Genomic DNA, 24,199 nt, shown 5'->3' on the forward strand with positions numbered 1-24,199 from the left:
TCAGAGGATACCAACCAAGACTGAATGATGTTTGCCTGTTGTCAAGGCATCATCGCACAGGACATACAGGAGAAAAATTTTGGGAGCAAAAAGCTTTCAAAACACACCCCTTTTGGAGGTCCCAATGCTTTTGTTTTGTGCCAAGCTGCTTCCAGTTTGAAATTGTTGTTTTGAGAAGAAGATAGGTCAGTTGTTATCATTTTGGAAGTGTTTTTTTTTTTTTTTAAATACTCAAAATGGAGTGTTTCAAAAACTTTGGGAAAGAGGCAGCTCTGCTTCAGTTGTTTCAGACCCGAAGCAAACTATTTTTGCACTTGAGACCGGTTTTGAAATGTGTTGACAGGCACGTCCCAAAGGCACTTTTGCCAAAAGGTAACTGGATTTTGTTGGGTTTTTTTTTTTCTTCATTCTTTGAAAACATTTCGCTTCTCACCCAGGAAGCTTTTTCAGTTCTAACTGAGTTTTGGGGAATGGAAAGATTTATAGCCTCCTTATATCCTTCCTATTTATAACAGAATAACAGAGTGGGAAGGGACCTTGAAGGTCTTGTAGTCCAACCCCCTGCTCAAGCAGGAAAACCCTACACCACTTCAGACAAATGGTTATCCAACATCATCTTAAAAACTTCCAGTGTTGGAGCATTCACAACTTCTGCAGGCAAGTTGTTCCACTGGTTAATTGTTCTGTCAGAAAATTTCTCCTTAGTTCTAGGTTGCTTCTCTCCTTGGTTAATTTCCACCCATTGCTTCTTTGTTCTGCCCTCAGTTGCTTTGGAGAATTGCTTGACTCCCTCTTCTTTGTGGCAGCCCCTGAGATATTAGAACACTGGTATCATGTCCCACCAGTCCTTCTTTTCCTTAAACGAGACATAACCCAATTCCTGTAATTGTTCTTCATATGTTTTAGCCTCCAGTCCCATAAACATCTTTGTTGCTCTTCTCTGTACTCTTTCTAGAGTCTCAACATCTTTTTTATATTGAGGTGACCAAATCTGGATGCAGGATTCCAAGTCTGGTTTTATCAAGGCATTGTAAAGTGGTACTAGCACTTCATGTGGCCTTGATTCTATCCCTCTGTTAATGCAGCCTAGAAACTAATATTTGTTTCCAATTTCCTGCAAAAAACACCCCATAGTAAATAATGGATTCACTTAGTGACCACGGCAGTCCCTTAACAATGCTTAACCACCACAAAACAGGTCATAAAATTGAGCACTTTCACATGGTGACCTGCTTAACAACCATCACGCGACCAAAATTTTACACTCAGTTACGGTAGTACCGGTAAATCAAGATCTAACTGTGTATGGGTGCATCCCGTTAGTTAGCACAAATTGTACTCTGATTGGGTAATTAGAGATAAATACTCTGAAAATCACTCTTGATCCTGGTGCTCTTCTCTGTGTTGACTTCCAGGAATACTTCTTTTAATCAAAATTGCTTTTTTTCTCTCTCTTCCCATCCAGGTAAAGGGTGACTTGCAGAGCCTCCATTTAAAATCAAACTACAACGTGGGCCAGTGAGTATCTCTCTGAAGTAAACACTTTTCTTTAAAGTCCAGAGTGGGAAATCTGAGTGGCAGGACAAGAAGCAACGGATGGAAACTAATCAAGGAGAGAACCAACCTAGAACTAAAGAGGAATTTTCTGACAGTTAGAACAATTAATCAGTGGAACAACTTGCCTCCAGAAGTTGTAAATGCTCCAACACTGGAAGTTTTTAAGAAGAGATTGGATAACCATTTGTCTGAAGTTGTGTAGGGTTTCCTGCCTAAGCAGGGGGTTGGACTAGAAGACCTCTATGGTCTCTTCCAACTTTATTATTCTGTTATACTGTTAAGATCCAGTTGTCTTTAATTCCAGCTGGCACAGTCTAGGAGGAGCCTCTATGGTTATTTGCACCCTCCTCCAATTTAAAAAGAAAATGCCATTGATCAGATATGCTTAATGAGTTGGGAGGTTATTTCTTTTTTTCAAATTGTTCAAACCCTGATTTTGAAATAGGAAATGTACATTTTATTTGTTTATTAGATTTAGAGCGGTATGGTGGTGGCATAGTGCTGAAAATGCTCACCTCCCGCTCAGAAGGTGGAGAGTTCAATTCCAGGCAAGGGGCAGATGTTTCTCTATCAGAGTGCAAAATGAAAATATCTGCTGCGAATCCCGCATAGTCGTCAGGAAGGGCATCCGGGCAGTAAACGCTCACCTCCATTCAGTCGCCCCAACTCCATTCTGAATAAAGGGATTACAGGGTCGTAAAAAGGGAATTTTGTTTGTTTATTAGATTTGTTTACAAAACCAAAACATATATTGATTTACTTATTAGTTTGCAACTCCAAAATATTTGTTTGTTAGAGTTGTTTGCAAATCCAAAACATTTATTTATTAAACTGTTTTCCTGTTATTTATTTATTTAACTGTCCATCTCTTGTCAAAGGTTTAACTTTATATGTGAAATCAATTTATGTGTTCCCTACCTGGTATCAGATGGGGCAACTGAAGAGTTAACCTTACTTTCTCCAGCAATATTGATTGATTGATTGATTGATTGATTGATTGATTGATTGATTGGATTTGTCTAGCCCCCCATCTCAAACCAGTGACTGTGGCGAGCAATCATACATCGAATTCTTTGGGTTCTCCATGATAAAGCCTGTGTACAGTGTTTTTCAATCTTGGCCCCTTTAAGAGCACATTGTAAGCCGCCCTGAGTCTTCGGAGAAGGGCGGCATATAAATCAAATTAAAAAAAAAAAAAAAAAAAAAAAGAGAGAGTTCAATTCCCAGAATTCCCCAGCCAGCATGGAATTCTGGGAGTTGAAGTCCAGAAGTCTTCAAGTGGCCAAGTTGGGAGAGCCCTGGGCTAGATTAACAGGATTGATTTGATTGAAATGTTGGTAGCTATTACAGATGGGTCTTGATTAGGGTGAGTAAGGTGGGTCTGGAATTCAAAAGCTGCTCTCCTCTGCCTTACCTACAGGAAGCCAAACACAAGAAAACAGAAAAACGCCTTCCCGCCCAACTTCATCCATTCTCTGGATTCCAGCCACATGATGTTGACGGCTCTGCATTGTCAAAAGTAAGAAGGCCGAGAATGGGTGATAAGGATATTCTTGTCTCATAACCGATGTTGTGGGTTATTGAGCAGAGTACCTTTTGAGTTTTCGCACGAAAGCGATTGAGAATGATTGTGGATAATAACGGTTCACAAACAAACTGGGTTTTGATAATATTTTACTTTTAGGGAAAAGCAAAAATCATAGTCCAAAAACATTCCAAGTCATACACATATAAAATGAGATAAAGATCAGTCCAGGGATATTTTCTAGTATAAAGTCTTCTTACCAGTTGTAGAAAAATACAATAAAACAGATCTTCTTTAGTTTCATTCAGGAACACAGTTCAATATAAAAACAGTCAATAAATAGTAGAAAAGCAATAAATAGCCATGATCAAAGCAATGATCATGCAGAGAGATCAAAAAGAGTTACTCCTTAAGTACATTGGCTACAGAGCTCAGCCAATCAGGATGCAGGATGATGCAACACAGTTTTTAAAGCTACATAATACTTTTAGCTACAAACACACAATGTTGGTTTATATATTTCCTGACCAACCAGTTGGGCAATAACAATTTCCTAACAATGGGGAATTGGGGGGGGGGGGGAGGTGTACCCTGTATGTCCATTTTTTAAAAAATTGTCCTGCATAGTACAGGTAGTCCTCTATTTACGACCACAATTGAGCCCAAAATTTCTCAGTGAGACATTTGTTAAGAGAGCTTCGCCCCGTTTTACGACCTTTCGTGCCACAGCGGTTAAGGGAACCGCTGCAGTGGTTAAGTTAGTAACCCGGTGGTTAAGTCAATCTGGCTTCCTTGTTGACTTTGCTTGTCAGAAGGTCACAAAAGGGGATCACGTGAGCCCAGGACTCTGCAACCGTCGTAACTATGAGCCGTGTGAATTTTGATGACGTGACCATGGGGATGCTGCAACCGTCGTGTGAGAGAAACTGTCATAAGTCACATTTTTCAGTGCAGTTGTCCCTTCAAATGGTCACTAAACGAACTGTTGTAAGTCAAGGATTACCTGTGTTTATGTATACAGGTAGTCCTTGACTTACGACCGGTCTCTTAGCAACCATTTGAAGTTCCCATTAACTCCAAAATTGAGACTTATGGTTCCAATATACAGCCACACACCCCAGACATGGTCAATATCCAGCATGTGACTTTTGATCATGTGACCATGGGAATGCTGTAAGGGTCATAAATGCGGAAACTAGTCATAAGTCACTTTTTTCAGTGCTGTTGTAACTTCAAACGGTTACTAAATGAATGGTTGTAAGTCGAGGACGGCCTGTAAATTCTGCACTGAACGTTGGGGGGTGGACTTGATGACCTCTGAGTACATTCAAATTCTGTATTGTTTCATTGGCTGGGCCCAATTCCTTCTCTTATTATCTTAACTACTGTTCAAATTTCCCCCTTGCCTTGCCTCTTTTTACTCGCAGTCAGTAAGCGAAGTTGAAGCTTGCCCACAGCAATTCTGCTTCCAGTTACAGGTAGTCCTCGACTTACAACAGTTCGTTTAATGGCCATTCAAATTTATACGAGCACCGAAAAAAGTGACTTATGACCATTTTTCACACTTAGGACCGTTGCAGCTTCCCCACAGTCACATTTGGATGCTTAACAACTGGCTCACCTTTATGACCCTGGGTCTTCAGAGTGGGGCGGCATATAAATTGAATAAATAAATAATGACAGTTAACAGTGTCCCGGGGTCATGTGACACACACACCCCTTTTGCAACCTTCTGACAAGCAAAGTCAACGGGGAAACCAGATTCACTTAACAACCGTGTTACTGATTTAACATCTGCAGTGATCCACTTAACAACCATGGCAAGAAAAGCCGTAAAATGGGACAAAGCTCAATTAACATATTTCTCACTTAGCAACATAAATTCTGGGCTCAATTGTGGTCGTAAGTCGAGGGCTACCTGTGTGATCTGGCACTTCTGGAACATGAGCTGTCATTTCCTTTCACATTTACCATCCATATTTTTCCCCCTCCTAAAAGAAGAATTAAGAGCAGGATTTTGAAGGGGAAAAAAAAAATAGCAATCCTTTACAGTATATACCAGGGGTGTCAAACTCATGGCCTGTGGGCCAGATCCAACCCGTGGGGTACTTAAATCTGGCCCGCGGGGCCGGCCTTGAAATATCAAAGGACCGGCCTGCAGTGCCTCTTCCGGCCCCCGTGTGCCCTGTTTTTGGCCTCCAGCAGCACTCTGCTGTCCAAAAAGGGCCATGCAGAGGCCCCACGAGGCCCCACACAGCCCGTGTTTGGCCTCCCCGGCCTTCAGAAGCACTCTGCAGTCCAAAAAAGGGCCGTGCGGAGTCCCCGCGAGGCCCCACACAGCCCGTTTTTTGGCCTCCCCGGCCTCCAGAAGCACTCTGCTGGCCAAAAATGGGCCGTGTGGAGGCCAACGAGGAGAACTACAATGCTGATCCGGCCCTTGAAGAAATCCAGTTTGACACCCTTAGTATATACCAGTGATGGCTAACCTTTTCCGGACCAAGTGCCCAAAGCGCACCCGAACCCTGAAAATGCATTGCGCAGGCAGCTCCCGCGCATGCTCCCCACCCCCCTGTGCATGCACGTGCGGCCCTTCCATGTGCGCCCCATGCATGTGGATGTGCCCCCCCCACGTGCACCCCACGCATGTGCGGCAGAGACCTTAAGACCAGCTGGCTGGAGGGAGGCGCGCGCGCATTCACGGCAGAACTGAGTTGGGGGGACGGCTTGCCTGCCCACAGAGAGGGCGCTGCGTGCCACCTCTGGCAGACGTGCCATAGTTCGCCATCACGGGTAAATACCATCCGAGCAAAACAGCAGCCTAAATAGGCATTGCATATAAACATAGAAAAGACTGCAAGATCCGTGACCGGCCTTTGGCAAAACAATTTGCCTGAAAAAGCTGATAAAAGGGCGTTCAGTAGCAATTCATTTCAATAATGAATTTCCACGCTTATCAAGCGTGTCTGTCTGCAGCTAGCAATAGCTTGTTCAGGGAAGTTCAGTTGCCAACTCATCTGCTTGTTTTTGCTTTCGGCTTATTTTGAAACATTTAAAAAAGAAATAACTGCATAAAATGTAAAAAAAATAATGAGAAAAGACATATGGGTAGCCCTCGACCTATGAACACCTTATGAAGAGCCTTGGTGGCGCAGCAGACTAAAGTGCTGTTAAGTAGCACCAGCTGCCTGCAATTACTGCAAGTTCAAATCTCACCAGGCTCAAGGTTGACTCAGCCTTCCATCCTTCCGAGGTAGGTAAAATGAGGAGCCGGATTGTGGGGCCAATAAGCTGACTTTGTATAAAAAAGAACACCCCTTAGAGTGGGCCGAAAGCCCTACTAAGCAGGTATATACAAAAGTATGAAGGCTATTGCTTAACGCATTGTACGCCGCCCTGAGTCTCCGGAAAAGGGCGGCATATAAATCGAACCAATAAATAAATAAGAAAGAAAGAGAGAGAGAGAGAGAGAGAGAGAGAGAGAGAGAAAGAAAGAAGAAAGAAAGAAAGAAAGAAAGAAAGAAAGAAAGAAAGAAAGAAAGAAAGAAAGAAAGAAAGAAAGAAAGAAAGAAAGCATTGTAAGCCACCCTGAGTCTCCGGAAAAGGGCGGCATATAAATCGAACCAATAAAATAAAATAAATAAATAAAATAAATAAACACTGTTGGGATCAGAATTTCCCAGACAGTTGTAAACTGATTTGCCCTCAGTTTTTATGACCTTTTTTTCCATGGTCGGTAAGAGAATCACTGCAGTTGTTACGAGAATCAGGCGGTTGTTAAATGAATCCAGCTTCCTCCATTTACTTTGCTTAAGGTAGCAAATGATGATCACATGACTCCGGGACGATGTAACCATCATAAATGCATGCTGGTTGCCGAGCAACCAAATTTTGATCATGTGACACTGAGGGTCATAAGTGTGGCCCACTTGTAACTCACGTTTTTCAGTGCCGTTGTAACTTCAAATGGTCACTAAATGAATGATGATAAGTCATCCCAGTAGCCGTATTAGCTGGAAAATAAAATATCAATAAGCACTTTATAGGTCTCATAAAACCTAGGTTCCTCAACTACGACCACAATTGAGCCCAAAATTTCTGTTGTTCAGTGAAACATTGGCTAAGTGAGTCTTGTCTCATTTTATGACCTTTCTAACCAGCGTTGTTAAGTGAAACCAGTGCAGTTGATAAATTAATAACTCGGTTATTAAGTGAATCTGGCTTCCCTGTTGACTTTACTTGTCGGAAGGTCGCAAAAGGGGATCACACGACCTCAGGACACTGCAACCGTCATAAATGCGAGTCAGTTGTCAACCATCTGAATGTAAATCATGTGACCGTGAGGATGCCGCACCGGTCATAAGTGTGAAAAACGGTCGTAAGTTACTTTGTTCAGTGCCGTCGTAACTTTGAACGGTCACTAAACGAACTGGTAAATTGAGGACAACCTGTATTTGCTGGAAAATTAAATATCAATAGGCACTTTGTAAGTCTCATAAAATTTAGAATCCATTATTTCATTGATCAGATAATAGACTATATCAAATGAAAATCATCCTATCACCTTGAGAAACAATTGAAAATCACTACACCACCATCAACAGGGACATTCATATTGATGCCACCATGTTTATCGTTATGTAAAATAAATTCCACCGATCTTATGAAAAGAAAGAAAAAGGACAAGAAAACATTTAAAGATACTAAAAACAATTCGTCGAAACTAAGTTCTAAATCTCACCCAGAGGTGAAATCCAGCAGGTTCTGACAGGTTCTGGAGAACCGGTAGCGGAAATTTTGACTAGTTCGGAGAACCGGCAAATACCACCTCTAGCTGGCCCCAGAGTGGGATGGGAATGGGGATTTTGCAGTATCCTTCCCCTGTCACGCCCACCAAGCCACACCCACAGAACTGGTAGTAAAAAAAAATTGGATTTGACCACTGATCTCACCCCATTGTACCTGACTGGTAACTACATCAAATTATTGATAAACACTGACATTGTTTCTGGATATATCAAATATTTCTCCCTTAAAAATTGTTCTCTAAATGTATAATTTTGCCTTATAGGGTGAAATTCATCTGCTTCTCTTCTTTTTCAGGGCCGGGCTAACTTTCGTCTCTGTGCATGACTGTTTCTGGACACACGCAGCCACGGTGGACTTAATGAATAAGGTAAGAAGAATGCCACCCAAACACCTGTCGCTGTATCCTGCCTTGGTCTGAGGTGTTATTTTTCAGAGTTGGCGACTCCAAGATGGTGGACTTCCAATTCCCAGAATTCCCCAGCCAGCATGCTTGCTTATTTACAATGGTACCTTGGTACTCAACTGCTTTGGAACTCAACAAATTTGGTACTCAACGCATTTTGATGCGGACATTTTGTCCCGGTACTCATCGTTTGGTACTCAACACATCAGCTAGACCAGGGGTGTCAAACTCGATTTGATTGAGGGCCACATCAGGGATGAGTTTGACCTCAGGGAACTGAGGGGCATGGCCAGCTCGACATCACTCAAGGTTCCGTTTTCGGCCATGATGGCCTCCTGCAGCTCTCTGCCAGAGAAAACGGAGCCTGATGGGGCCGCATGCTGCCTCCTCGAGCTCCGTTTTCATTGGCAGAGGGCTGCAGGAGACTGTCACAGCCGAAAATGGAGCCCAGGCGAGTTGCACGTGGCCGCCCCAAGCTCCGTTTTTGCTGGCAGAGGGCTGCAGGAGGCCGTCACAGCCAAAAATGGAGCAGCCCTCCTGACGGCCATTTTCGCTGGCAGAAGCACCGCGGGCCAGTCCTTCGTTGTTTCCAGGGCGGCACCGCAGGCCGGATCTGGCCCACAAGCCTTGAGTCTGACAGTCCTGAGCTAGACCTTGTCAGTGTCGGCTGACTTGTGACTCACTACATTATTCCTTATGGGATAATTTGCAATGCATTGTTTTTGCCCAAACGGAGCTTTCAAGGGGCAGATTCGCCCCTCGCAAGCTGCCTTTCGGCCAGTAACGTGCAGGACAAATGTTGCAGAGACTCTGTGGTTATTCGTAAGAGCGAACAACTGCCGTGGTGCTGCAAGATTTGTAGTTTTGGGCCTTGTTCCCAAAAGGGCAGTGATGGCGAACCTTTTTTTCCTTGGGTGCCAAAAGCGTGCGCGCATGCCGACTCTCATAATGCAAGGACACCCCCCCCCACGCATGCACGCACAACCCCCCTCCCGCACTCCCCCAGCGCATGCACACGCGATCCCCGTTTTAGTGCTAGCAGGCCTCCCTGAAGCCTCCTGGAACCAAAAATGGGTGGAGGGGCGCTGCACCCCCCACGCATGGACGTGTGACCCTCTCACCCCCATGCATGCATTTGCGTCTCCCAGCAGACACCCAAAAATCAACTGGCCGGTGGGAGGCGCGCGGGCATGCATAGTGGAGCTGACATGGGCATCGGCTCACGTGCCCACAGTTCCACCTTTGGCACATGTGCCATAGATTCGCCATCACGCCGCTAGGGGGCACTTATCATTTAACTTCGAACGTTCGCTAAGGGAATGCTCGTAACCCAAGGATTACCTGTATTCCAGGTGTGGTCATATTAGGGTATTACAAAGTGGTTCTCTTTATAAAGGATGTTGCAACCATTCTAAATAATTGACGGCTGCCAAGTGCCCAAATTTGGATCACATGGTCATGGGGCTGCTCCAATGGCTGTAAGTGCAAGGACCAGTTGCAAATTACTTTTTTCAGTGCTGTTTTAACTTGGAACTGTCATTAAATGAACTGTCGTAAGTCGAGGACTGCCTGTCCTCTGCATGTTTCAGGAAGGATGTTTAAGTGATTTGTTCTCTGAATCCTAGATATGCCGCGAACAATTTGTAGCACTACACAGCCAGCCCATCCTGGAAGACCTTTCGAAATTCATGTTGCAGAAATACTGTCCCAACACCACGTAAGTTCTCTGGACCTTTTGGGGTGTTTATGTTCTCTTTACGGGCCATTTGACTTCGCTCGTTTAGAAGGTTGCAAAAGGGGAGCATGTGACCCCGGGACACCGCAACCGTCATAAATGTGAGTTCAGTTGTCCAGCGGCCGAATGTAAATCACGTGATCATCAGGGCGTGTTCTGGCCTGTCGGCCACGGCCCCTCCAGCAGCCGAATCAGAGGAGGAGGAGGCATGGGAGTCAGTGTCAGCATCAAGGCAACCTGAGAGCTTCGAGGGGGAAGAGGGAATGGAGATGGCAGAGAGAGAGAGGCAGAGCCCGGGCCGTCCGTCAGCCCTCAGATGGAGAGTCAACAGCCCCCAGGTCAGGAGGTGGCTGATGAGGAAGAGGAGGAACAGCTGGGTCCAGTGCCTGATGCCTGGATGTGCAAAAGTCAGAGGAGAGGAGAGCAGTGGAAATCTATGGGCCGGTCCTTGGGACCAAAGAGCCACCGCTACTAGCGAAGCCCCACCCTAGCTCTGGGGATAAAAGGCAGGGGGCGGAGATGAATAGATGTGGCAGACAACTATTCATCTCCCTGCCGGACTGACTTGTTAGCCTGCGGTGAGAGAGAAACTTTTTGCCGGGGCTGCTGGCGCTCCTAATAAAGGAATCATTGATTTAACCGCAGAGGGTTTGTCGTCTTCAGGGAACTGGGTCAGAACAGTTTGCTGCAACGGTCATAAGTGTGAAAAATGGTCATAGAGTCACTTCTTTCAGCGCTGTTGTAACTTCGAATGGTCGCTAAACAGACCTTTGTAAATCAAGGGCTTCCTGTATAATCTCACTCCACTTTGCTCCAGAGTAAATCTTACTGGAAACAGGAAAGCTTATTCCATATTGCTTTTAGAGTTTTAGTGTCATTTTGCCTGTAAAAGAAGAGGAGGAACTCCATTTTAAGATGATGCTTGCCCTCTGCAGTTTTTATAAGCATTTAGGGGTAGTTCTTTTATTTTTTATTAATTTTTTATTATTTTATTATTATTAATTTTATTTTTATACCGCCCTTCTCCCGAAGGACTCAGGGCGGTATACAACCTAATTAAAAGCACAAAGACAGACAAAATTTAAAAATAATTAAAATTATTAAATAATAGGCCCAATTTATAAAACCCCAAATTTAAAATCCCATTTAAAACCAATTAAAATCTTTACATTGATAGCCCAGCCTGACGGAACAACATGGTTTTGAGGGCACAGCGGAATACACGGAGATCAGAGATTTTACGAATTTCTGGGGGCAGTTCATTCCAAAGGGCAGGGGCTCCCACAGAGAAGGCCCTCCCCCTGGATGTCGCCAGCCGACATAGTTTGGCTGATGGCACCCTGAGGAGACCCTCTCTGTGGGAGCGAACTGGCCGGTGGGAGGCTACTGGTGGCAGAAGACGGTCTCAAAGGTATCCAGGTCCAATGCCATGGAGCGCTTGACTTACGACGCTTCTTGACTTACGACCGGTCACTTAGTGACCGAAGTTGCGACTTATCTATAAAAAGGGAGTTACGACATAATTATGAGGGTCTGACAACTGGACTTCACACCTCACCCTTGCAGTCATGTGAATACATTTTGAGTGCTTGCCAACCCCACCGCATTTACGGCTGTTATACTGTCCTGCGGTCAAGCCACTGTCTTTGATGAAGTTTTTGCTGAAACTGCCTGTTTCTAGGTTCGATGGGAACCGATTACCGTATTTTTTGGAGTATAAGACGCACCTTTTCCCCCCAAAAAGAGGGTGAAAATCTGGATGCGTCTTATACGCCGAATGTAGCCCCGCCCGGCTTCTCAAAGGGAGGTTTCAGAGACTGAAAAAAACCTCAGAAATGAAGCTTCAGAAAAAAAGCCTCCGAAACAGCTTTAGAAAATAAGCCTCTGAAACTTCATTTCAGAGGCTTTTTTTTCTGAAGCTCTGTTTTGGAGACTTTCAGAAGCAGAAAAAAAAGTTTTTTCTGAAACAGAGTTTCAGAAGTTTCAGAGGCTGAAAAAAAAAGCAAGGCACACAGATCACAACCAAGGAACCCGTTGCTAAAATTCACTTCTGGGAACAGCTGATTGGGGGTATTCCGGGAGGCCAATCACCCGCCAATCAGCTTTTTTCTTATTTTCCTCCCCAAAAACTAAGGTGCGTCTTATACTCCGAAAAATACGGTATTTATCCATGAGGTTGAGGGAAAGTGGCACTGAGTTCCTCTTTGGTTGACTTGTTCCTTTGTCTCCCAAAGAATATCTGAAAGTGATATAAAGAAGAAGAGTCAGCAAGCTGTCCAGGCCAGGATCCAGGAGCTGAAAGATTTACTGCCTAAAATTCCCAAGAAAGGTAAGACTCAAAAGCCCCCTTGATTTGTGAGACCAGGTATTCAGGGGATTCTAAGGGAAGGCTATGCAAATCCTTGATGGATGTCCCTGCTTAATCGTTTTAAAGAGGAAAACTTTATCAGTTGAAGGCAATATTTGTAGCTCAGGGTTGAAATGGGGGGTCCTTGGTGCTCTCTGAGCTTGGTTGTTTCCTTGCAGATGTTTCATTACCCAACTAGTCAGTTTTCCAGTGCTGTTGTAACTTTGAACAGTCACTAAACAAATAGCCGTAAGTCAAGGACTGCCTCTGCCGGTAGTCCCTGACTTACAACAATTCATTTAGTGACTGTTGGAAGTTAGGCCACCGAAAAAGTGACATGACTTATTTTCACACTTCTGACCCTCACAGCCACATGATCAAAACTCAAGATGCTTGGCAACCAACTCGTATTTATGACGGTTGCAGTGTCCACGGGGGTCACGCAATCCCCTTTTGCGACCTTCTGACAAGCTGAGTCAATGGGGAAGCTGGATTCACTTAACAGCCATAACGCTAACTTAAAAAATGCAGTGACTCACTTAACGACCGGGAAAGGTCATCAGATAGGGCCCAAATTCACTTAAACAAATGTGTCACTTTACAACAGAAATGTTGGGCTTAATTGTGGTTGTAAGGCAAGGACTCCCCGTATGGGAATATCAGGGGTAATGTCCTCTCAAGCGAATGCGATGAACCTTCGTTAACTTCTTTTGCAAAATGTTCATTTGGTGAGTTGATGGAGTTTTAGGAGCAGGTCGGGTGTCAAAAACCAGGTGATTGAAGTTCCGTGGTGGCCAAGATTGGTGAAAATTGACGGAACTCTATTCTCATTGTTTCGCGGTGCGACATGCATAAGAAACTGTATTTTAAGCCTAAAATAGCTTTACCACTGAACAGACTCCGCAGCCAGCTGTGCTCACATGCATGACGCCTCCCCCTCTTACAGCCTACACACACACACACACACACACACACACACACACACACACAATGTTAATCGTGACTCGAATGATGCTCCTCTCCAGCTGTACAATAGCAAGATTCAGCCTGGTGATGCAATGAGTCATTGGCTTACCTCCAGTTGCTAAATTCCTTGGTCCAAGCCCATTGGCTTCTTCCATGCATTAAGACTGAACTGATTGCGTTGTTCTAGGAGCAGTTGCCTGAACCCACAACCAGAGCCTTTGGGCTGATATTTGTTTTAGAATAGAATAGAGCTGGAAGGGACCTCGGAGCAGGGGTGAAATGCTACCGGTTCGCTCCGGTTCGGGGAAACCGGTAGTAAAAAAAAAGCTATCAGTTATTTCCGACGATCAGCTGTGCCGTGGGGTTTAGCTTTGCTACAAAGCAGGAAATCCTGCTTTCTAGCAATGCTAAATTGCACAGCACAGCAGATCCCCCCCCCCTCGCTGTTCTACTTACCTTGCCAAGCCTTCTTTTGGTGCGTACTGTGCGTGCGCGGCCAGCAAACCGGTTCGGATTTCACCACTGCCTCCGAGGTCTTCTAGTCCAGCCCTCTGCTCAAGCAGGAGAGCCTATACCATTTCAGCCAAGTGACTGTCCAGTCTCTTCTTAAAAACCTCCAGTGATGGAGAACCCACAACTTCTGGAGGCAGGTAGTTCCACTGCTTAATTATTCTCATTATTAGGAAGGTTTTCCTTAATTCCAGGTTCCTTCTCTCCTTGGTTAGTTTCCAACCATTGTATACTAATCACTGTAACAATTATACTTAGTATAGTCCATTACTATTCAGATGCTTACAATACTGCACTCTACAGCAGGTGTGTCAAACTGGATTTCTTCGAGGGCTGGATCAGCTTTGTAGGTCTCTATCGGCCGGGGGTGGGGGGGAGATGGGATGGGCGCTTCCTGCAGCACCCTGGACTGCCTCCTGCAGCACCCTGCCAGCCAAAATGGGGCGCGTGGAGGCCGCAAGCAGCCCTCACCCACACCATTTTGACTGCCAGAATGTTGCAGGAGGCCGTCCAGGCCAAAAACGGGGTGCAGGGGGCTGCGTGCGCCCCCCGTGACCAGTTTTGGCTACCAGAGGCACTGCGGGCCAGTCCTTTGCTATTTCCACGCCGACCCCATGGGCCCACAGGCCAGATTTAAACACCCTGCGGGCCAGATCCAACCTGTGGGCCTTGAGTGTGACACTCCTGCTCTACAGCAATACTACAGGTGGCTCATGGACTTGAAGAGCGCAAAGGAATACAGCTCACTCCAGGAATTGTTCTACAGTGGAGAAAAGAAAACAACTCCAGTTAAATAGACTGCCCTGCAAAGAGAGTTAGACCCATGCTAATATCTCTAAAAATTCATTCTGAGCCAGTGTTATTTCAACGTCCAATCTTATCTTTTTTTTTTTTTTAAGATCCAGATTTCTGAAAATAGGTTAGGAAGGGTGACATCAGAGATGGGAGGTCAAAGGAACTGAAGAAGATGCAGGAAGCCGGCTTTCATGTCTAAGATGGGACTAGAACTCAGTCTCCTGGTGATTGGGCCAGAATCACCCAACTGGCATTCATGTCTAAGATGGGACTAGAACTCACAGTCTCCTGGTGATTGGCCCAAAGTCACCCAGTTAACTTTTTAGCCTAAGGTAGAACTAGAACTCACTGTCTCCTGGTGATTTACCCAACTTCACCCAGCTAACTTTTTTGCCTAAAGTGGGACTAGAACTCACTGTCTCCTGGTGATTGGCCCAACCTCATCTATCCAGCTTTCATGCCTAAGGTGATTTGACCAAAGTCACCCAGCCAGTTTTCATGCCTAAAGTAGAACTCCCAGTTTTCTGGTGATTGGCCCAAAGTTACCCAGCTATCTTTCTTGCCTAAGGTGACACTAGAACTCCCAGTCTCGTGATGATTGGCCCAATCTCACCCACCTGGGTTTCATGCCTAAGGCAGGACTAGAACTCACCGTCTCCTGGTTTCTAGGCCATCACCTTAACCACTAGGACCAACTGAGTCTCATATATATAGTAAAAGGTCCAAATTTCCTTTCAAGCTCTTTGCCCATCAAACATAAGAAAAATAATTCTGGCTCCATTTTCATATTTATTTTAAGCATCTCTGGAATCAGGATAAAACTCTTATCCCAAAATTTCTCCTTTTGAACGAGAAACGGTGCACCCAAAGGTATACAACCCTTAGCTTGCGTTGCAGTTGATCTCAGCATAATATTTTGGTTCACCTGGGCATCAAACTCGTTCGGTTTGGGCCTGATGCCATATGATTTACCAGTTTTACCAACTGGCCATGCCATGCTGCTCTCGTCACTCTTGTTTGCATTCTCTGCCAAACCTGCCTTTGGCAGGGAAACTGCTTCTCGGGGTGTTCCAAGGACCATCTCCCCCAGCCCTGTGGCATTAAAGAAAACCATGGGAGCCTTGTTATTTGAGAGACAATGTTGGTGCCCTCCCAAGTACATCCTGTGCGGTCCCAGGGGTACCCCTGTTGGCAGACATGTACCCACCTGCGGAGAGAATCCAAGGCTCACAGCCACGATCTGTCACTTCCATTGTTTTTGGTCCCTGTTGGAGACAAAGCTGAGACTCTTAAGTAGCTTTCCCCACTCCAGGCCTTGAAGTTTAAATGAGCATCCTCTTAGTGTTCATCCTAGGATACCTTTATATTAAGCAAAGAAAAAACCCAGAAAGAATTAACACTTTTTCAGGCAAAGAAATTTTATTAAAAACCCTGAGCTTTCGAAAGCTGAATAAAATTTTATCTTGTAGGTAGTTCTTTGATTACAGTTGAACCCCACATTTTCATTGCTAAGTGAGACAGTTGTTAAGTGTGTTTTGCCCCATTTTATGACCTTTCTTGCCACAGTTGTTAAGTGAATCACTGCAGTTGTTAAACTAGTAACATAGTTAAGTGAATCTGGCTTCCTCATTGACTTTGCTTGTCAGAAGGTCGCAAAAAGGGATTGTGCGACCCCTGGACGCAACGTTATGAGTCACTTGCCAAGCATCTGAATTTTGATCGTATGGCCATGGAGATGTTGCAACTGTCGTAAGTGTGAAAAACGGTCCTAAGTCACTTTTTCAGTGCCCTTGTAACTTCAAACAGTCACTAAATGAAGTGTTGCAAGTCGAGGACTCTCGGTATGGGCCGCGGATTGTCCATTTCCGCTGTTAATTAAACCACAAATTGTTCTCGACTTACCACTGTAATTGAGCCCAGAATTACAGTCGTAAGTCATGCTAGCCATTAAGCAGATCGTTTTTGCGTCCAACTTTACGAGCTTTTTTGCAGCAGTCATTAAGCGAAGATGTTCCCAACCAGTATACCTTCTTTTCTTTTTTTTTCCCTAATCTCTCCTTTTCTTCCCATCAGGTGACTTCAAATTAGAGAAGGTGAAGAGATCAGTCTACTTTTTCAACTGATTCTGCAAGATCGTCTGCATTCGTATCCGGCAGACGGACATAAGGAGCAGTTTCCCGTGTCTCTTCAGTCTCTCTGAATGGGACTGAAAACGTACTTGATTCCTTAAATTTGGTCCCTCTCTCTGGGCTTCTGGAGGGAGTCAGACTGGCAAGGAATTCCTTCCCCACGAAGGAGGTGGAATCACATCACCCCCAAAACCTGTGGTTTTTAGAGAAAAATAAGGTAGATGTGTCTAACGATGCAAACAGCGTCTTTCTCCCTAAATTGTCTGGAGAAGGGCCTCAGTTTGGCCTTCCTGTCTCTTCTGGAAGGAAAAAAAAATGGTTCATATTTGTTTTCCCACTCGGGAATCCTGGGTTACTGAATCCACCAAGACTGCATTCTTCCCCGCTGTTTTTTTTTTTTAAATTTATGCACTTTGTTTCTGTTGAGGGGGCTGGACTTGCCAGCCCTCCCCCATCCACCCCGGTAATTTCCTCTAGCAATTGCAAATAAAGTAAATATTTGAAATTTAAGCTGAGCTTTTTGATCGTCTTTTTAGGTTTTGCTACGAGGGAGGTGGGGCGGTATGTAAGCTTAAGAAAAAGTCTTCGGCTGCAAAATGCTGGTCACGATACAAAAAAGATGCCAAGACTTAGAAAAAGTGCAAAGAAGAGCAACGAAGATGATGAGGGCTCTGGAGGCTAAATCATATCATGAACGGTGGTAGGAGCTAAGTATGTCTGCCTATCAAAGGGGAGGATTAGAGGTGACACGATAACTGTCTTCCAGTACTTGAGGGTCCCAAAGGTGCTTTTTCTGGAGGCAACTGGACTTTCTTGTTTTTTCTTTGAAGACGTTTCGCTTCTAATCCAAGAAGCTTCTTCAGCTCTGACAGGATAGTGGGGAATGGAAGGATTTCTATTCCTTGCAGACAGCTGGTCATTTGCATCCTTTTAGAGAGTCTTTGAGGCCACCTGGAGGTTTATCTGTGTCCTCGGGGTCACCTGAGTGGTGCTTCTGGTTCCTACTTACCTTTACTACTGGTTCGCAGTGGGGCCGTGCATGTGCAGAAGTGTTCTGATGACATCGGGGTTGGTGGGCAGAGCCTCCCAGTTTACTATAGAACCGGAGCGAACCGGGGGCAATCCCCACCACTGTTCGCACCACTCCAGAAATTTCCTGACAATGAGAACAATTAATCAATGGAGCAGCTTGCCTCCCAAAGTTATGGTTGCTCCATCCCTGGAGGTTTTCAAAAATAAACTGGACAACCACTTTGACCAATACAGTACAATCTCCTGCCTCGAGCAGCGGGTCGGACTAGAAGACCTCTGAGGTCCCTTCCAGCCCCATGATTTGATGTGCTAAGGAGGCTGCTACAAGCTTGTGTTATTGCCTTCTGTTTGGGCTTCCCCATTGCCTGGTCTTGGGCCTTTCGAAGGTCAGTCAAGGGTTGATGCATCTCTGCAACAGCGCAACAAAAGCCTACCTCTGGTAAGTCAGCACACATTTCTGTGCCTCTTTCTAAAGAGGATAGTTTTCCTGCAGGGAGAAATGGTGATATTTTATGCTTTTGATATTCAAATGGTAACCTTTTCTTGAAGGAAGAAGTATGAGAGACCTTCTCTTTGTAAGGCGCAGTGATGAAGTGTGCTTCACCAAACGCATGCTTGGAAAATGTGGCCTATCTGTTAGATAAAAGAAGAACAGAGTTGGACGGGACCTTGGAGGTCTTCTAGTCCAACCCCCTGCTCAGGTAGGAAATCCTATACCAAGGTTCTCCAACTTTAAGATTTGTGGACTTCAACTCTCAGTTGCTGGCTGGAGAATTCTGGGAGTTGAAGTCACAAATCTTAAAAGTTGCCAAGGTTGGAAATCCCTGTCCTATATCATTTCAGACAAATGATTTGTGGGCCTCCAGATGTTGACTCCGCCATTCCAAAATCCAAACCATAGTACAAGTAATCCTCAATCTACAACCAAATTTGGGACCAGAATTTCCAAGGCCGTTGTTAAGTGAGCTGTCCCGATTTTACGACCTTTCTGGCCATGATGGTTAAGCGAATCACTGCAGATGTTGAATGAATCCTGTTAAAAGTGAATCCGGCTTCCCCACTGGTTTTGTTTGTCCGAATGTCACAAAAGGCGATCACGTGACCCCCGGGACACTGCAGCTGTCATAAATATGAGCCAATTGCCAAGCGTTTGAATTTTGATCACGTGACCATGGGGATGCTGCAGTGGCCGTGTGAAAAACGGTCATAACGCACTTTTTTCAGTGCCACTGTAATTTTGAAAGGTCACTAATCAAATGACTGCCTGTAATACTTTAAGGCAGAAAGCAAAAACTCCCTTTCTGACGGGCATGCCCCGATGTGAAGACAGCATCCATATGTTCTCGGTAGACTTTGAAATTTAGCAGATTTGGAAAAGACCCATTTGGATTCCATTTTTATTTATCAACATCTTCTTTTAATGACCCCATAATCCCTTACGGGGTGAAGTCTGGGCAACTGAATGGAGCTGAGTGTTTACAGGCTGGATGCCCTTCCTGTCGCCAATGCGGAGTTACATTCAACAGATATATTCTCATTCTGCCCAGAGAGGGAAATATCTGCCTCCACCTAGGATCGAACTCACAGCCTCCTGATTGCGAAGCGAGAACTCCACCTCTAGGTCTTTCCATTTTTATTTATGCTGAGGAGAATTTTGTTACTGTGGTTTCATACCCCTAAATTCTCTCTACCTGTCTCTCTTGATTCAGCAGGGTCTAAATTTAGAATGCATCTGTTTAAAGGAAACGCCCATTTGTTTGGGGAAATGAAATGATTTGAATGAGTGTATCTTTCATACCATAATTAGATTTTACATGCAATTTTTTTTTTTTTCAAAATAAAAATTCAGCTGCTGCTACAGCGGTAAAGGCTTCTTCGTTGGCTTTCTCCACAAGGGCCCACGGCTTAAAAGCATTTTAATTACATATAGAAGCTCAGCTTCCTAATACCGTTATACTCTCTATCTCTGCCAGTTGCTCGAATTCCTACAGCGTGACCAAAAAAAAAACCAGGATGGGGAGCAGGTACTTGCCAGTTGTTTATGAATTTTTTTAAAAAAATCCATAGAGCTTTTTGACTCCCCGAAGAGAATCTGAAAGGCGATCAGCAAATGTAACAACTAAGGTAATATAAGACTCAATTGGATTGAGAGGGGGAATCAAGCTATTCTCCAAAGCACCTGAAGGCAGAACAAGAAGCGATGGATGGAAATTAATCAAGGAGAGATTCAACCTAGAACGAAGGAGAAATTTCCTGTTAGTGAGAACAATCAGTGGAACAGCTTGCCTTTAGAAATTATGGTTGCTCCAACATGGGAGATTTTTAAGAAGAAACAGAACAGCCACTTGTCTGGAATAGGATAGGGGTTAGACTAGAAGACCTCCAAGGTCCTTTCCAGCTGTTATTCTGTATTCGAGGCAATCAATCTATTGATCTACCTCCCAGAATCACTACAGACATCGGTGTGGGAAGAAGAGGATAGCAAATCCTATCTGTATGTCATCAGGAGTTCCTAGCGGCAATGACCGGGTGAAAATTGAACGATTAAAAATACATGCTGTTGATGCGGCTATATAAGATTTATTGGCACTGTATATTAATGCATTAATCTAGCCCTAGATTAAAGCAATATATATATTGCTTTAAAGGCACTTGTCTCAAGTATCTTGCCATCCATAGGTCTTAGCAGACGAGAATTCTGGGGGTTCATAAATGAAATACAGAAAAGAAACAGAACTGGGATTTTAAAAAAAGAGAGAATTTATTTCAGAGCTAGTTTATACTTGAGTATTGAAGTCTTTCCTGAACTATTATTCCTATAAAGAATAATCTGTCATCACATCCGGTGGTGGCAAGTTCCTCCAATTATCTTGCTGAGGAGGGGGGGCAAAGCAGTGTTTCTCAACGTTAGCAATTTTAACTCCTAGAATTCCCCAGCCAGAATTCTGGGAGTTCAAATCCACCTACGTTAAAGTGCCATGGTTGAGAAACAGTGGGTTAGAGTTTCCTTTTGTAAGTCCAAGACCACAGCCGATTACTCACTCATAGAGATGGTCAGGAAGATCATGCTTTGGGGGGTTGGACTGGATGACCTCTACGTTTCCTTCCTGCGGCTCCAAAATCATCAATCTCTTTTACCTGCTTGCTGACACTTGTGCTTTCTAAATGAAATCCCTGCAGATTCAGCGATCTCTACCCCACTTCGATCAGAGACCCTGGCCCTCTCTGCATCACCAACAAAAACAATCTCTGTTTCTCACACACACTCATACAGTCACAACCGCCCCAGCCCCCCTACCTTCCTTGTCATTCGCCTCATTATCCACTAGACGCCTGGCTGAAACATGCACGGGGGAAGACACACACTGCCCAAGGAAAGGCAGACAGTGGACGTGCCGAGCAAAGACAAACAGATCCACTGCACTGCATATGCTACTCGCAATTTAATGTGTCTTTTTCCCACACAGAAGGAGGTTGTGGGAACCAGAGCCTGCTTAGCAATGGCTGTTTGGAAGTGAAATTAAGCCAGAGGGAAACCAAACTGTTAGCACAACGTGGTAGAATTCACTGTCACAAAATGCAAGTTCGGAGGGGAGATTATCTAAAGAAGAGCAACTAAGGTGATTAAAGGCCTAGAGACAAAAAAAACATATGAAGAACAGTTGTAGGAACTGGGGATGGTCAGTCTGGAGAAAAGAAAGTGTAGGGGTGACATGATAGCAGTATTTGAGAGGCTGCCACAAAGAGGAGGGGGTCAATTTATTTTCCAAAGCACCAGAGGACAGGACAAGAAGCAATGGATGGAAACTAACCAAGGAGAGAAGCAACCTGGAATTGAGGAGAAACTTCCTAACAGTGAGGACAACCGGTGGAACATTTTGCCTCCAGAAGTTGTGGGTGCTCCAACGCTGGACATTTTTAAGAAGAGACTTGGCAGCTACTTGTCTCAAATTGTATAGGGCCTCCTGCAGGAACATGGGCTGGACTAGAAGACCTCCGAGGTCCCTTCCAGCTCTATTCTAATTAATTAATTAAAATCTTATATATATCCTATGCAATCTAATCAGGCTTGAATTTGAGCATAAGAGGATTCTGTCTGGAATGGGAACTTTTATGTCCATTTGCCTGCAATTAATTAATTAATTAATTTGTCAAGCATATATAAGATAACAGGTAAAAGTATAAACATAATTTGAATACATGAAAAGAATCAGCTAAATAAAAGTGGGGAACCTGATCTTCAGAGCTGCCTATAGTTTGTAAGTCTCCTCCTTATACAGGTAGTCCTTGACTTATGATCACAATTAAGCCCCCAATTTTTATTGCTAAGCAAGATGGTTGTTAAATGGATCCGGGGGCATTGTCATAAATACAGGCCAGTTGCCAAACGCTCAAAATTGATTAATGCAGCTAATGTATTTTTCCTGGCAGCTAAAAGCCAACTATAAGTCCTCAACTTACAACCATTCATTTAGTGACCGTTCAAAATTGCACTGAAAAAAAGTGACTTATAACCAGTTTTCACACTTACAACAACACTTATATTGTAAATACAATATACAAAACCTGCAACCAATCTTGGGGAATAACTTCAGTTGTACTATCTGTAAAGTAGGAATTAAAGCGGAGATAAAATAAGAAAGTTCTGTGTGATTCTAAACATAGTAATATTTTGGGAAATATGTAAACAAGAATAGAAACAAGAATAATGAAAACCGACACTTTTCCAAAATATATTAGTGCCTTAAAGCTGACTTCCCTTTCGTTCTTTTTACTTTAAAATGAGAAAATGACTTCCCATTTGCATTTTAAATTTAGCTGAATTCCATCTTGGGTTTTCAGAGTATTATGGGCTGTGACATTAACACAATTCTCATTTGTCATCCCTGGGGCTGTCTAAATGAAAAGAGAAGGCAACCATTTTTTCCCCCTCCTGGGGAGATATTAGCCAAGGCCTAAAAAGTCCACCACACTTTCCGAGTGCAAGGATGGTATATTCCCTAAATTTGATCTGATGTTCATTTGCTCTCTGCGAACTTAATCTAATTTACCACCTTGCTATTTTGAGCACTGGAGTTTCACTTTGGAACAAGGAAGAAACAGGCAATTTCTGAATCTTTCCTTAGTTTGGCTGTGGATGATAGATGTGGCAGTCCAAACCTGGGTAATGCTTTTAGGTTAATTGAACCAAGATGATCCTTTAGTACCTGAAGAAAAGAGTTCTCTTTATTCCTAATGAGTAATCATGGTTAGTCAGCCTTTTAAGCCATGGGAACGACTTGCCTCAAGAAGTTATGAGTGTTTCATCACTGGAGGTTTTTAAGAAGAGATTGGACAGCCATTTGTCTGAAATGCTACACAATCTCCTGTTTGAGCAGGGAGGGTTGGACTAGAAGACCTCCAAGGTCCCTTCCAACTTTGTTATTCAATTACAGGTAGTCCTCAAGTTACAACAGTTCATTTAGTGATCGTTCGAAATTATAACGGCACTGAAAAAAATAATTTATGACTGTTTTTCACACAATCTGTTGCAGCATCCCCATGGTCACATGACTAAAATCCAGATGTTTGGCATCTGACTTATGTTCATGACGGTTGCCGTGTCTTGGGGTCATGTAATCATGTTTTGTGACCTTCTGACAAGCAAAGTCAATGTGGAAAACCAGATTCACTCAACAGCTGTGTTATTAACTTTACAACTGCAGTGATTCACTTAACAACTGTGGCAAAAAAGGTCATAAAATGGGGCAAAAGTCCTTAACAACTACCTTGCTTAGCAACAGAAATTTAGGGCTCAACTGTGATCATAAATCAAGGACTACCTGCATTTGGGGAAATTGTGTTTTCATTTTTCTTCTTTCCATTCTTGTTGATATATTTCCACAAATATCACTTTTTAACCTTCATTCTTTCTTCTTCTGGCTGGCTCCTTTTATCCCCGCAATTTTATATCATTTATTTATTTATTCCCTTAACACATATCTATAGCCATCCATCCTTCAGACCACTCCCAATCAAATCATTTTAACAACTGTAATTAAAATACAAAACATAATTGTGTTGCCATCTGTTTTTCCCTTCCTCTTCCTGCCTATTTTTCAGCAATTTCTTCCTGCTTCCTGTCCTTTCTAATATGTTCCTGCCCTTTATAGAAGAGCCTCTAAAAATCTTGTCTGATACATACAATGGTATGTATGAATGACCTTGGGAGGCAGGAGGAACAACCACAGCCTAGCAACCATCACACAAAAGGTCCCTCAGCCCCCCAGAAGGAAAAGGGAGGTGGGAAGCATCTCATAGCGTCCGTCCCCTGTTTTCTGAAAAGCAATAGTCAAAGAGAGGAGAAGTGTTTTCACACGGGCAAGATGCTGTAAATTGAAATTGTAAACCTTAC

At 43.9% G+C, this 24,199-nt stretch overlaps 1 protein-coding gene across 1 annotated transcript in view; it reads left to right on the forward strand.

The window, feature by feature from the left end:
- The window catches only part of POLRMT (RNA polymerase mitochondrial), a 69,295-nt gene extending 52,126 nt beyond the window's left edge, over nt 1-17,169 (forward strand). The window contains exons 16-21 of the mRNA XM_070944414.1: nt 1,466-1,518; nt 2,978-3,076; nt 8,183-8,255; nt 9,917-10,008; nt 12,261-12,355; nt 16,718-17,169. Coding sequence (XP_070800515.1) covers nt 1,466-1,518; nt 2,978-3,076; nt 8,183-8,255; nt 9,917-10,008; nt 12,261-12,355; nt 16,718-16,767 — 462 coding nt within the window. The 3' untranslated portion in view covers nt 16,768-17,169. The remainder of the gene's footprint in view (nt 1-1,465; nt 1,519-2,977; nt 3,077-8,182; nt 8,256-9,916; nt 10,009-12,260; nt 12,356-16,717) is intronic.
- The last annotated feature ends 7,030 nt before the right edge of the window (nt 17,170-24,199 follow it).

This window comes from Pituophis catenifer, unplaced genomic scaffold (assembly GCF_029215685.1).
Source record: "Pituophis catenifer annectens isolate HBS135680 unplaced genomic scaffold, rPitCat1.0.hap2 SCAF_1, whole genome shotgun sequence".
Classification (NCBI taxonomy): Eukaryota; Metazoa; Chordata; class Lepidosauria; order Squamata; family Colubridae; genus Pituophis; species Pituophis catenifer.